Below are 13616 nucleotides of genomic sequence, written 5' to 3'. Positions count from 1 at the left end.
GGGTCTCCTGCTCTTTCTTCACTGGGTCTCCCTCCTTTCAAAGCAGCTCTCCAGAGCCGTTTTTCCTTACCCACCTTGGCTCTGGTTGGCTGTAGACTTCTCAGAGCTGAGAGGGAGTCAAGCGTGCAGTGCAGAAAGGGGTGCGGATGAGTGCCGGGCGTGGTGGCGCACGCCTGTAATCCCAGCACTCGGGAGGCTGAGGCAGGAGGATTGCTGTGAGTTCGAGACCAGCCTGGGCTACAAAGTGAGCTCAAGGCCAGCCTGAAAAGCATAGTGAGACCCTGTCTCAAAAAGACAAAAAAAAAAAAAAAGAAAGAAAAGAAAAGGGTGCGGATGGGATTGGTAAACAAAGCAATGGCGGGGCTGACAGACACAAACAGCGGATTCTGACTTCAAGCCACCTCTTGCTCCGCAGTTGCTGCTCGCTGGTGGGGTTTGACCCGAGTCTGCGCGCACCGACCCCTGCGGGTTGCAGTGCGACCTCTCTGCTGTTCATCTGGGTCTGCAGCCACTCCTCAGGGCTAGCGTCCCTGCCTCAGCTCCTCCAGCTCCCTCGGGCAGTAGTCTCGTGAAGAGCTGGAAGCATACACCCCTCGCATCAGGGTTCTGCTCCTCTAAGGGTCTAACTCCCATGAGCAGAGCGGAGGCGGAGCTTGGGCAGGGGTGCAGCTGTGGGGAGCTGAGGTTTGCTTATCCTCTGCTTGCCTTGCTGACCAGGCAGTCCTGAGCTAGGGCTGGGAGCCCTGAGGCGTAGGATACATCTGTACATATGTACACTGGGGTGTGTTAACTTTTTCTTTTTTTTTTTGTCTTTTTGAGGAAGGGTCTCACTGTACAATTCAGGCTGGTCTTGGGCTCACTTTGTAGCCCAGGCTGGTCTCAAACTCGCAACAGTCCTCCTGCCTCAGCCTCCCGAGTGCTGGGATTACAAGTGTGCGCCATACACCTGGCTATACTGACCCAGCCGGGCTTTTCCTAGTTGGTAGGGTTTTTTGTTGTTGTTGCCTCAATTTCATTGCCTGTTCTTGGATTATTCAGTGTTGCTACTATATCTCCTCCTCCTTCTTTTCTTTTAATAAGACAGAATCTCACTATTCATCCCAGGCTGGCCTCAAATTCACTGTCATCCTTCTGCCTCAGCCTCCCAAGTCCTGAGATGACAGGTATGTGCCACTACGGCTGGCCAGAGTTGCTATATCTTCTTGGTTCATTCTTGGTATTTGTATGTATCTTGAAGTCTATCAGTTTTTCCTGGATTTTCCAGTTTATTTTTGTGGGCAAAATACTTTGTAGATATCGTTATGGTTTGTATCTAGATGTCCCTCCAAAGCCTCATGTGCTTGTAGGTGGAGCTTTTCAGAGGTGATTGGATGTATGATATGTGAGTGTGGATTAAGGGTGTGTGATAACTAACTTAGTTGGCTGAGAGGTCTAGCATAGTTCCAGGTATGGATAATGGGAAGGCTCCCCATGGGTGTGGTGGTACCATCCAATTGGCTTGTAGCCTGAATAGAATAAAAGGGAAAGGGAGGCTTACTGTTCTTTGCCTCCTTTCTGCATTGCCATGGACTGTTCTCCTCTGCCATGCCACCCTGTCTTGGAACCAGCCAAAGGACTGAAACTTCTATAAACTGTGAGTTTAAATAAACTTTCGCTCCTTGACCTTGTATACTGGGTTAATAATATCCCTGAGTTATTGCAGACTGATCAGGTTTGCAATCTCCTGAAAGAGCGTATGGCAAAGGCTACATAAAAAGAGGCGAATGGGATGATTTCAGGGCTCCTGGGGGATCAAAGCCTCTCACAGCATTTGAGATTCTCTCAGGGCTAAGACCAAGACCTTCTCATATTTATTTAGTTATCAGAAGAAGGAAATGGGATACTCAAGAAGGGGAGAACCATTCAAGAACTTCTCCAAGTAAGATAGCCAAGTGTCCTTGGCTGTGATCTTGTTTTACCCAGCTTCATTTGCAATTACAGGCCTTGGGAGGGATTAGCAGCTCACAGAAGATCACTTATTATGAGTCCGCCACCCATTTCCAGACAAGTGGCCTAGGCTTTGGACAGATTCATAAGTGAACATGAAAAGCCCTTTCATTAATTTAAGTCCTGCTCAGCACTGCTTCATAGTGGTCTCCGTTTGTCTCAGAAAGACAAAAAACAAAACAAAACAAAACAAAACAAAGCATAGTGGTCTCCATCACTTGTGGCTGTCAGGTATTTTGTATGAGCAATGAAAAAAGTGATTAAGGCAGATTTTGGTACCAGGAGTGGGGTCACTGCTGAGATGTTACCTGAACATGTGGTTCAGAAGCTTTTGGAACTGGCTTTTGGGAAGAGTTTGGAAAGTGTTGGGTATGCTGGCTGGAGAAGCAGTCTTGGAATGTTAAGGGCCAAGCTTGATGGAAAATCCTGGTCAGAGCCTAAAAGACCAGAATGTTGATAGAAATGTAGCTGGTAAAGACTGGGCTCAGAAGGTGTCAGTTGGGAACAAGAACTGCCTTGGTAGTTGGACTCCAGAGGACATGTGCTATGTTCCAGCAGAAAAATCTGTCTGCACTCTGCCTATTTCCAGAGACATTGCCTGAGACCGAGATTAAGGGTGGTGAACTGAGCTGGGGATATAGCTCAGTGGCAGAAGCACCTGCCTGGCAAGCACAAGGTCCTGAGTTCAATTCCTGGTACAAAAAAAAAAAAATCGTGGTGGACTAATTCATCTCGGGGAAGAAGTTTGAAGGCAGCCTCATGTTGAGGTGGTGGCATGGATACTAAACCTGGGGGGGCAGTTAGACAGCTCTATCTTGAGAATGAAGAGCAAATACCTAGCAGAATGATTTAAAAGGTTTTGAGATTGGCCACAAAGGAAGCTCCAGCAAAGTGGTGCCTGCAAAGATGGAGCAGGGACTTTGGGTGGTGAAAAGATTAGCACCAAAAAGCCAAGAACTTTGGAACAGGGCAGTAGCAAAAATGGCCCAAGAGTATCACAAGAACCAGCAGGATTCTGGCATTTGCAGCCTCAGAGTTGCAAAGGTAAAAGACTTTGCTTTGAGATGAGAGTCCCAGGGCACCATGTTCCAGAACGGCAGAGGTCAAGCCATTTGTTCCTCTGGACTGGGTTCATAATGCTCAGCAACCCAGGCACTTGTCTCCTACAGGCAAGAGAGACGGAAACCTGGCTGCTGCTCCAGCTGGCAGCAGACCCTGGTGTCATCCACGTGGTGTTGGTTTTAGGTGCATGCAGCATGCAAGAGTTGCGGGTTCAGAAAAGCTTCCACCCAGATTTCAGAAGGCCTGGGAAGCCAGGCAGTGTGCCCCTGAGAGGGCAGTGTGTGAGGCTGTGAGTGTGAAGCTGAAGGTGCAGTGGAGACCCCAGGAGGTTGGAAAAGCCAGGAACGTGGGTCATCTGAGGAAAGCTGCAAGGAGGGAGCAATACAGGCCTAAGAGAGAAGCTGTGGGAGCTGCCACCACAGGAAGTTCCCTAGGGGTGGAGCCACCCAAGCCCTTTGGCATCTACAACTTGCCACAGATTGCCCCAGACATAGAACTAAGGGACATAGAACTAAGGGACATAGAACTAAGAGACATAGAACTAAGGGACTGAATGTTCGTCCTACTGGATTTTGGACTTGTTTTGGTCCCATTCCTTTCTATTCCTCTACTTGAATCTTTTGGAATGAGAATGTTTGTCTTCTGCTCTTGTATGTTGGAAGCGTTTAACTTTTTTTTATTTTTACAGGGGCTGCAGCTAAGGGTTTGCCTTAAATTGCAGAGCAGAATTTGGACATGAACTTTTCAGCAATACTGAAACTGTTAGGACTTTGGCAACCCCTAGGTATGAATTAAATGCCTTTTGCATAAAGAGATGTGCCTGAGTTTTGGGGGACCAGGAGCAGAATATTATGGCTTCTGTTTAAATGTCCCTCCAAAGCCTCATATGCTCAGAGATGGGGCTGTTCAGAGGTGGCTAGAACTAGGGTGTTTGAATATGGACTAAGGATATGTGATAACTAAATTAGTCCACTGCTTGCTTTAGCGTAGTTTTGGGTGTGGATAATGGGAAAGCCCACCCTGGGTGTGGGTGGCACCATCCAATAGGCTTGTAGCCTGAATGGAATAAAAGGGAAAGGGAGGCTTGCTGTTTCCTGCCTCCTGCCTGCACTGCCATGGGCTGTTTCTGCTCTGTCACACTAGCCACCTGGGAGCCAGCCGACTATGGACTGAACCCTCTACAAACTGTGAGCTAAAATAAACCTTTTCTCTTTTAACTTTCGATATTGGATATTTTGTATCAGCGATGAGAAAGCAACCCAGACAAACCGTTATCTCTCTCTCACATTCTTCCCTTAACCAATCAATATGTAGTGGCCTTCTTTGCCTTTCTGACCAATTTTGTGTGTGTGTGTGTGTGTGTGTGACAGGGTCTCACTCTGTAGTGCAGGCTGATCTCAAGCTCATGGTGACACTCCTGCCTCAGCCTCCCAAGTGCCAGGATTATAGGCATTGGCCACCACGCCCAGCTGTGATCAGTTTTGGTTTGAAGTCTACTTTTTCTGCTTGTTTTCAGGCTCCTGTTGCATGGAATATTTCTTTCCTTGCTTTGAAATGTTTTAGTCTGGGGATTTCTTTTGGGATCAAATATGTCTCTTGTATGCAAGATACCACTGGGTTTTGTTTTTGATACAATCTGTCAATATTTTTCAATTGGGGAGTTGAGGCCATTCATGCTGTGAGTTATTACTGAGACTTGCTCCTGCCACTGCAGTCTTTCTTTCTTTTTTTTTCCAGTACCAGGAATCAAACTCACAACTCTGCTTGCCAGGCAGGCGCTGTGCCTCTGAGCTAAATTCCCAGGCCTTGCATTCTTTTTTTCTTTCTTTCTTTTCTCTGTTTTTTTGCTTTTTTTGCTTTTTTATTTTTTTGGTCTTTTTGAGACAGCATCTCACTATGCAGTTAAGGCTGGCCTTGAGCTCACTGTATAGCCCAGGCTGGTCTTGAACTAGCAATGATTCTCCTACCTCAGCCTCCCGAGTGCTGGGATTACAGGTGTGCACCACTACACCTAATCAAAATTTTTTTGATTTTATATATTTGATGGTCCTTATGCCTTGCCTGTCTGTCTTGCATTCTGGCCCCACACTTAGAAAGTCTCCAGCTCTGATTTCTGTAAACAGGTTCTTTGCGGCACTCACTGTGTTCTGATTTTCCATTGATTGCAATCCTCTTTTTTTTTTCCTCAGTTAATCTTAGTTTAGTCTCCTTTGCATCTTCTTGCAGTGGTTGGATCTGTTTTCCACTATCTCGCTCTCTCTCTCTGTCCTGCTGAGGTGACTCTGAGTATATACAGGGCCACCTGCATCAGCTCTGTCTTCTCGTTCTGACTCCCTCTCCTTGCAGAGTCGCTTCTGTGGCCTATATGATCAGTAGAATTTTTTTACCACCTGTATTTCTCTTTGATACTTTTTCATGGACTCTACTTGTGAAACTGGTCGTTTGTGTTTCGTATTGTTTTGTTTAGCTCGGCTAGTTTCTTTATTTTCGTCTTCCTTAAGCTCACTAATACTCTTGTTTATTAAGTTCTCTGTCTGTTCATTAGTACCAGGTATCAGCTCGCTCTGTGTCTTATTGATTTTTTTTTTTAGTTTTTTCTGAGACAAGGTCTCACTATGTAGCCCAGCCTGGCCTCAGACTTGTGGCAATTCTCTTGCCTCAGGCTCCTGAGTGCTGGCGTTACAGCTGTGTGCCACTGTCATAGTTTGGGGCTTATTTGCAAGAGGAAAGAATATAACAGAGGGCACATATTTTATACTATTTATAATAGTCACCCAAAGAATCATACACAAGAGAGCGCAGGAAATCTGTCCATGCACTAAAGAACAAAGGATCTTGACCAGCTGAGGGCCTGGATCCCACAGTGATGCCCTGCGTGAGTCCAGCTGAAGTTCTAGAGCTCATCACAATGCCTCCCACAAGTCCAACTGGAAGCCCAGAGCCCACGACAAGTCTCATGCAGGCCTGTTTCATGGATCTGCGCTGAGGAAGGCCCAAAGGTCAGTGGTGGAATCTAGAAAATCTGTGCCAGTGGGATGAAGGATCTGTGCTAGCAGGCTGAGGGATCTGCACTGGAGCCAGGAAGCGATGCTCAAAGCAAGAACCAGAGCTCCCCTGAAAAGTACCGCAGCCATCCTCAGCAACAGTGAGGTCCCGAGCTCCTCCGATGATCAAGATGGCCGACTGAGCTCCCATCAGGGAAGCCAACGCAGCAAGCTTCTCCGGGAGACTGGCAGTGCACCATCTTCCCCTCCGTAGCCAGGAAGCGATGCTCAAAGCGAGGACCAGAGCTCCCCCAAAGTGAACTGAAGCCATCCTAGCAACAATGAGGTCCCGAGCTCCTTGGAGGATGAAAACAGTCGAATTCCTCAGGAAGGCCAGCGTGACAAGCTCCTCCAAAAGAACCAACAGCTCCTTACAGCTTCTACCAGCTCCCAACAGCCTAACTTCTCCCGTTCTGCCTCTTATGCTGCTGGCAACAGTCTCCAGGTGGGCCTCCCACACCCAGCACCGTGCTTACTCAGTTCAGCTGGGGGTTACACGTTGACTATCAGTTGTCAACCCACCACAGCCACCATGCCCAGCTCTTGATTTTTCTGTTTTTTCTTTTATCACTTCATTTAATTCTGCCATTAGGTTTTTTCTTTCCTCCTCATCCATGTCCCAAAGATCAGCTTTTGGGGAGCCAGGGGTTTGGGGAAGCATTTTGTGGCCTTATTTTCTCACCTTTCATACTGAGGACTTCACATCAAGCTACATCCCCAGCCCTTTTTATTTTCCTTTTTCTTTTTGTGGGGAGGGCTCTGACTAAATTGCTAAAATAGCCAGTGCTGGGCTCAAACCCATGATCCTCCTGCTTTAGCCTCCCAGAGTGCTGGGATGACAGGAGTGCAACACCTTCCCGGGTTTTTCTTTTTTTTTTTTTTTTTTTAACTTTTTGAGACAGGGTCTCGCTATGCAGTTCAGGCTTGAGCTCACTTTGTAGCACAGGCTTACCTCGAACTCACAATGATCCTCCTGCCTCAGCCTCCCGAATGCTGGGATTATAGGCATGTGCAACCACGCCTCGCTTCCCCCGGTTTTATGCGCACTTTTTTTTTTTTATGCACACTTTTAAAATGATGTTCCTGCAGAAAGCCTGCGCATTGCTTAGTAAACATTTTCCAGATCTCTGTGAGCCCTGGGTAAGCAGGGCACAGGGGACAGGAAAGGCAGGGGCTGTGTCCTATTAGCAGAGAGGGCGCGTCCAGGGAAGCATCTGAGAGGGGTCCACCTCCTGCCACTGCTGGAACCCAAGTCATTTTTACTCCAGAAAATCACTGGGTGAGCCAGGCATGGCGACACGCCTGTGATCCCAGCACTTGGGAGGCTGAGGCAGGAGGCTCGCTGTGAGTTCGAGGCCAGCCTGGGCTACATAGTGAGACTTATCTAAAAAAAAAAGAAAAGAAAAGAAAAGAAAAAAAAGGGAAAGAAAAGCACTGAGTGATAATGAAAGTGTTCACTTGGGAGGTGCACAACTTTCTTTCTTACACCCCCGTGTGAGTGGTCAGGCCATCCTAGGCCGTGGGGCGCGGGTACTGGGAGAGACCAGGCACGAAGAGGCCTGAGGGGCGCCCTTCCCCGCGGGGAGCCCTGTGACCGACAGCAGAGGCGCGTGGGTCTGGCCGGGGCTCCCCTGCCAGTTTCCCAACCCCGGATCCGTGTTAAAGAGGAGCGCGGGAGGGCAGGAGCTCGGCGCGTGACTTTCCCACGCGGTGCCAGCGCGGTGCGGGTCGCCGGGCAGGGCCGGGAGCCAGAGGCCGCGCAGTTCTCCTTTCCGCGCAGGACTGAAACTGCTAACGCGGGCTTCTCGGCCCCCCGCCGATTTCACACCGCTCGGTGCCCGCGGGGCGCTTCCTTCCTTATTACTGAACAGGCTGGCCGATATTTTGAAGGGAGAAAAAAAGGAGTCATTTAAAATACTTGGAGACGGCTTACAGGTTCACACACACCAAGAGGATTTATTTTTTATTTTTTATTTTTTTTTGCCTTTTTGAGACAGGGTCTTGGTATGCAGTTCAGGCTGGCCTTGAGCTCGCTTTTTTTTCTCCGGTACCAGGAACCGAACTCACGACCTTGCGCTTGCCAGGCAGGCACTTTTGCCGCTGAGCTAAATCCCCAGCCCCCTTGAGCTCACTTTGTAGCCCAGGCTGGTCTCGAACTCGCAACGATCCTCCTGCCTCAGCCTCGCCAGTGCTGGGATGACAGGCGTGCGTCACCACGCCCAGTGAGCAAGAGGATTTAAAACAAAAGTAACAATAAATATCGGGCCCCGAGGTCTCTGGGGACTCAGCCTAGGGCAGCCCACCTAACTGCGCTCTCCACTGTTTTGTTTACATTTTGAGACAAGGTCTTGCTAAATTTCCTGGCCGGGAACATGCAACCCTGCTACCTCAGCCTCCTGAGTAGCTGGGTTACAGGTGTGGGCCACCATGCCCAGCTGTCTGCTTTTGTAGAGGGCAAGGAGTTTTTTTGTTTGTTTTTTCGTTTTTTGTTTTTGTGAGACAGGGTCTCTGTACGTAGTCCAGGCTGGCCTCCAGCTTGCATGATCCCGAATGCTGGGATTACCGGTGTGTACCACCATGCCGGGCAGATCCTTTTTTTTTTTCCTTTTTTAACTGGTGGGACTTGGCGGTGTACCAACCTGCACGGACCGCACAGCCACTGCGGAGCACCCATCCGTCCCTACCTGCCGGGCACTGCACACGCAGGAGGCTGAGCCTCAGAGGGGCTGGTGCTGGGCTCCAAAAAAAAGTGGGGCAGGATGGCCCACTCATATCATCCCAGAATTCTACCAGGGAGGCTGAGGCAGGAGGATCAATGTCTGCGAGTCCGAGGCCAGCCTGAACTACAAAGTGAAACCTTGTCTCAAAAAACCAAACAGAAAAAAAAGGTAATAATATAAAAAATTCCTGTGTTTTTAATAAAATTTAGGAGCGGGTGACAGTCGGCCTTCACACGTGTTGGAGCCCTCGGCAAAGCCCCACAGACTCGCTTTCATGTGAGAAGCGCACTTTGAGCTCAACATGGAGCCACGGCCGCCCCGTCCCGCTCTTGCGGCTCCTCGCGCTCTTGCACTTCTGGCTTCTGCTGCAAGGCCGCCTTCTCCAGGACGGCCCTGGCCTGGCTCCCAGCAGCCCCTGCTCCCTGTTAGCAGCAGTTTTCCTCCCTCCGCGGCACTCTCTGCAATTTGCGTGCATCTTTCTTACTGATCGCCATGTGTATGGGTAGCCTAGGCTGGCCTCAAACCCGTCACCCTCCTGCCTCAGCCTCCCCATCTTGTTTTTATACTGAGAGCAACATGTTCTTTCTGTAGGGAAAGACCCAGGGGCCAAATCTGGTAACCAGCCCACTGGCAGTGCTCAGTGGATATTTATTTACTGAATGAATGAACATGTGTCATGCCGAAGCAAGCATAGCCTTTATTGTTTTTGTTTTTTGCTTTTGTGGTACCAAAAATCAAACTCACAACCTCAGGCTTGCCAGGCAGGCGCTGTGCAGCTGAGCTATATCCCCAGCCCAAAGCATAGCTGTTGACAGGAAAATACTTTTTTAATTGATGCTGTTCTTTTTTTTTTTTTGAAACAGGGTCTTGCTAGGTAACTCAGGCTGGCCTTGAACTTGTGGTGATCCTCCTGCCTCGGCCTCCTGTGTGCTGGGATTACAGGTGTGCGCCGCCACACCAGGCCAGTTCCTCCCTGGACACCCAGCCCCACTCGGGTCTGAGCGAGGTACTGAGCTTGCTGCCCTTGGCTGTAAGTGGGGACAGTGACATCGGCTCCAGGAACCACTTACCTTTCCTCCCCGCCCGCTGGGAAGAGTGTGTGCGGAGCGGGTGCTCCAGGACAGCCCGCCGCACCCGCTGGGGCCTGGCCCCGCGGAGGACTCTGAGTGGGTAGAGCGGCTTTATCCTCCGGGAGAGAAATGCTGTTTATTACCACTAGTGAATTTCCACTTCATCATTTAGTTTTTTTCCATCTGGGGAAAAGAATGAGACAGATCTGCATGTATTGATACAGATTACTTGCTAAGATATATTATTGTGAAATGTGTATAACTGCTAGGGCGTGGTGGCCCATGCTTGTAATTCCAACGCTCTGGGAGGCTGAGGCAGGAGGAACTCTAGTTCACGCAGAGTGTGGGCAATTTAATCAGACCCTGTCTCAAAAGAAAAAGAATAAGGAGGACTAGGCTGTTGCTCCGCGGCAGGGCAGCCCCAGGTTCGATCCTTGTACGGGTGGGGCGGCGTGGAGCTGAGTGTGTATAATTATTAGATATTCTGGAAGGGACACTTCTGAGTTGTGCCCAGACCACGAACAGTGATTCAATCTGAGAAAGGGACTCTGTTGTTTCCTTCCTGCCCAAAATGATAAATTAACATTTGAGTTAAAGTTCATTCTAGAAAACGAATACTGCAAGTTGGTATTTCTAAAAAGAAGTATTCAAGAGAAATGCAAAGTAGGGTGGTATGACCTGCGCTGCTCCGAACATTTTCCCACACCAGCGAATTGGGCAACAGAGAACTTCCTTATTTCAACTTTATTTTTATTCTATTCTTCTTTATTTATTTATCTATTTATTTTTTGAGTTAGGGTCTCGCTGTGCAGTTCAGAGTGGCTTTGAACTCAGTACATGCCCAGGCTGGCCTCGAAATTGTAGTGATCCTCCTGCCTCAGCCTCCTGAGGGCTGGGATGACAGGTGTGCGCCACCATGCTGGGCATTGTTTACTTTTATTTTATTTTATTTTTTGTCTTTTTGAGACAGGGTCTCGCTATGCAGTTCAGGCTGGCCTTGAGCTCACTGCGTAGCCCAGGCTGGTCTCGAACTTGCAACGATCCTCCTGCCTCAGCCTCCTGAGTGCTGGGAGTACAGGCGTGCGCCACCACGCGCGGGCCCCATTGTTTGCTTTTAAACAGAGCTCTGAAACCTTTGCTTCCTGGGCTGTGGGCAAGACAAGCTGGCTATTTGTTCCCTACTGTCACCTAATTTCTTTCTCCTGTTAGTGCTCTAGGAAGAGCAAAAATGCCAGTGACCAAGTTGTGTTTTAAAAATCTCCATTTCAAAGTCCTGGGTGCATAGATGTTGCCACACAGGAGCCCCTGCTCGGAGGCGTCAGCTGACATCAGAAGGGACAGCTGTGCTCTGTGAGGACACCCCCAGTCTGAGGGTGACAGCTGACAAGGGGCAGGGTGGTTTGAGGGCCTCTGCTGGGGCTGCGTCACTGACCATCCAAGCTTTGCAGACCTCCACAGGCACCGCGGTGCTCTGTTCCCGAGTGGTGGCCAGCCTCTGCTGCTCCTGGGCCTTTACTCAAACTTGAGGTGACCCTCCTGCCTCGGGCTCCCGAGGGCTGGGATGACAGGCGTGCAGCCTTCGCCCGGCTCACAGCTTTGACTTCCTCATGGATGGTGCTATTTAGACGTTCTTGTGCACACCTTTCGGTGCCCATGTGCGGGTATTTACGTTGGAGTTCACCCAGGAGCATGGCACTGCCAGGGTCTCACTCTGTACTCCCAGCACTTGGAAGGCTGAGGCAGGAGGGTGAAAAGGTCAAAGCCAGCCTGCTAAGCTACACCTGAAGACTCTGAAAACAACAGCGCCACTGGCAAACAGGAAAAGATTCTCTGGAAAGCTACAAATTTTTAAGAGAGATACAGGCCAAAGCACACCCATATCTTAAAACTGAGAAATATTTTATTGGACCATGGATTTGGAAAGGGTTCAGCAGTCCCTCAGTTCGCGCTAAGTTCAGCAGCTGACCTGGGCCTTCGAACTGCTTTCAGGCGACAGCGCCCCCTGGTGGCTATCCTTGGAATAGGACAACTTCCTGTATAGTTTGACATCTTTTATTAGGAAAAGTGGTTCAGTTATGACCGTTTTAGGAAGCAGTTTAACAGACTGCAGAATATATGTGTAAGAATAAATTAATATTTATGGCATTGGCCTCAAGAGCTTATTTTATAATTTAACAAATCTTTGCTTGGCGCCTACACACACGAGTAAGATTGCCAGCAAAATGGACAAGAAAATGCTTGCGTCCACAGATCCCACGTTTTAGCGAATGCAAGACAGTCTAAAAAGCTTAATAAGCAAACCAGAATGTTTGGCGAGCATAAGGGGGTGGGGGAGGTTACAATGTCACATAGGATGGGATCTGAGCAAAGGCTCAAAGGAAGAAATGTCACCAGGTTCGGTGGCACACGCCTGTAATCCCAGCACTCAGGAGGCTGAGGCAGGAGCATCGCTGTAGTCTGAGGCCAGCCTGGGCCACACAGCAAGTCTGTCTTCCAGCTGCGTCTTCACATGGCCGATTTCCCTTCCCTCTCCTACGGCCACGGGTCCCATCCCGGGGACCCCACCCTCGTGGCCTCCTTCAACTCCCAGGAGCTCCCCAGGCCCCACTTGGAAAACCACAGCGTGGGGCGAAGACATCTGTGTGCACACCCGGGAGCGGGAGGTGCAGGGGCGCAGCTTAGCCCGAAGGTGCGCGCGTCCCCCGGCCCCCAGGTGCGGGTGCAGTGCTGTCCCCCTCTGCCACAGAGCGGCTCCTCCTCTGCTGCCTAAGGAGCCCGCGAGCCTGGCGGGGCAGCTCCCAGGAGGGAGCGGCTCTGGGCATGGGGTGCCGCCTGGGGTCCCCACGGCGACCTGCAGGCGGAGCCTTCCAATGGGCAGCGCTGTGGGCGCGGTGGTGGCTGCGGGCGGGGCCGGGCTGGCCAGGGAGCGCGTGGGAAATCTGGACTCTGCTCGCTAAAATCTACTCGGTCCGGCGCCGTCCGAGCCCGACTCCGACCTCAGTGCGGCCCTGCAGGGATTTTGGTTTGCGATGCATCCCAAGAACTAGACCAGAACCTTACCGGAAAAACAAAGGATTAAATGGGTATATTTTAAAAATAAGTGTTCAAACTATGGGGCGTGGTGGTGCACGCCCAGCACCCAGGAGGCTGAGGCAGGAGGACCTCTTTGAGTTTGAGGCCAGCCTGGACTGCACACTGAGTTCAAGGCCAGCCTCAACTACATAGCAGGACCCTGCCTCAAAAAACCGAAACCAACCGAAAAGGGGGAAAGGACAGAAAGACTAATGCTTTGTATCAGTAATCGCAGGAAGTGGGTCTCAGGAGGATCTGAGACACGGCGATTCCCAAGGGCTACCGGACGCAGGGAGAGCTGTGGTGAGCGGGCCCAGGGCTTTCTGCGAGCCGAATTCGCTCTGGGCGCCGCCGCACAGCGCGGTGACTTCACTCAGTAACAGACTGTGCGCTTGAAAACGGCCGCGCTCTCCGGCGTTCTGTCACACACGAGCACCTGTGCACCGCGGCGTTTCTCTAGTGTGAGAAACCCAGGGCAAAAACAGAGACTAAAACAAAATTATAAAAAAGAAAGTGAGGGCTAGGGATATAGCTCAGAGGCACAAGCGCCTGCCTGGCAAGCGCAAGGTCCTGCGTTCGAATCCCGGTACCAAAACATAATAAAAAAGAAAGTGACTGTCAGGCGGTATGTTAGGTTGTGAGAATCATTTATATATATATAT

The 13616-nt window shown here is 50.1% G+C and overlaps 1 protein-coding gene across 1 annotated transcript in view; it reads left to right on the top strand.

Annotated features, from left to right (window-relative positions):
• The first annotated feature begins 1468 nt into the window (after positions 1-1468).
• Positions 1469-13616, top strand: part of Arl1 (ADP-ribosylation factor-like 1) — a 19373-nt gene continuing 7225 nt past the window's right edge. The window contains exon 1 of the mRNA XM_005374549.1: positions 1469-1474. Coding sequence (XP_005374606.1) covers positions 1471-1474 — 4 coding nt within the window. The 5' untranslated portion in view covers positions 1469-1470. The remainder of the gene's footprint in view (positions 1475-13616) is intronic.

This window comes from Chinchilla lanigera, unplaced genomic scaffold (assembly GCF_000276665.1).
Source record: "Chinchilla lanigera isolate Chin_1 unplaced genomic scaffold, ChiLan1.0 scaffold00004, whole genome shotgun sequence".
NCBI lineage: Eukaryota > Metazoa > Chordata > Mammalia > Rodentia > Chinchillidae > Chinchilla > Chinchilla lanigera.
Note: the sequence above shows the minus strand (reverse complement) of the source record. Positions and strands in the feature narration are given on the sequence as shown.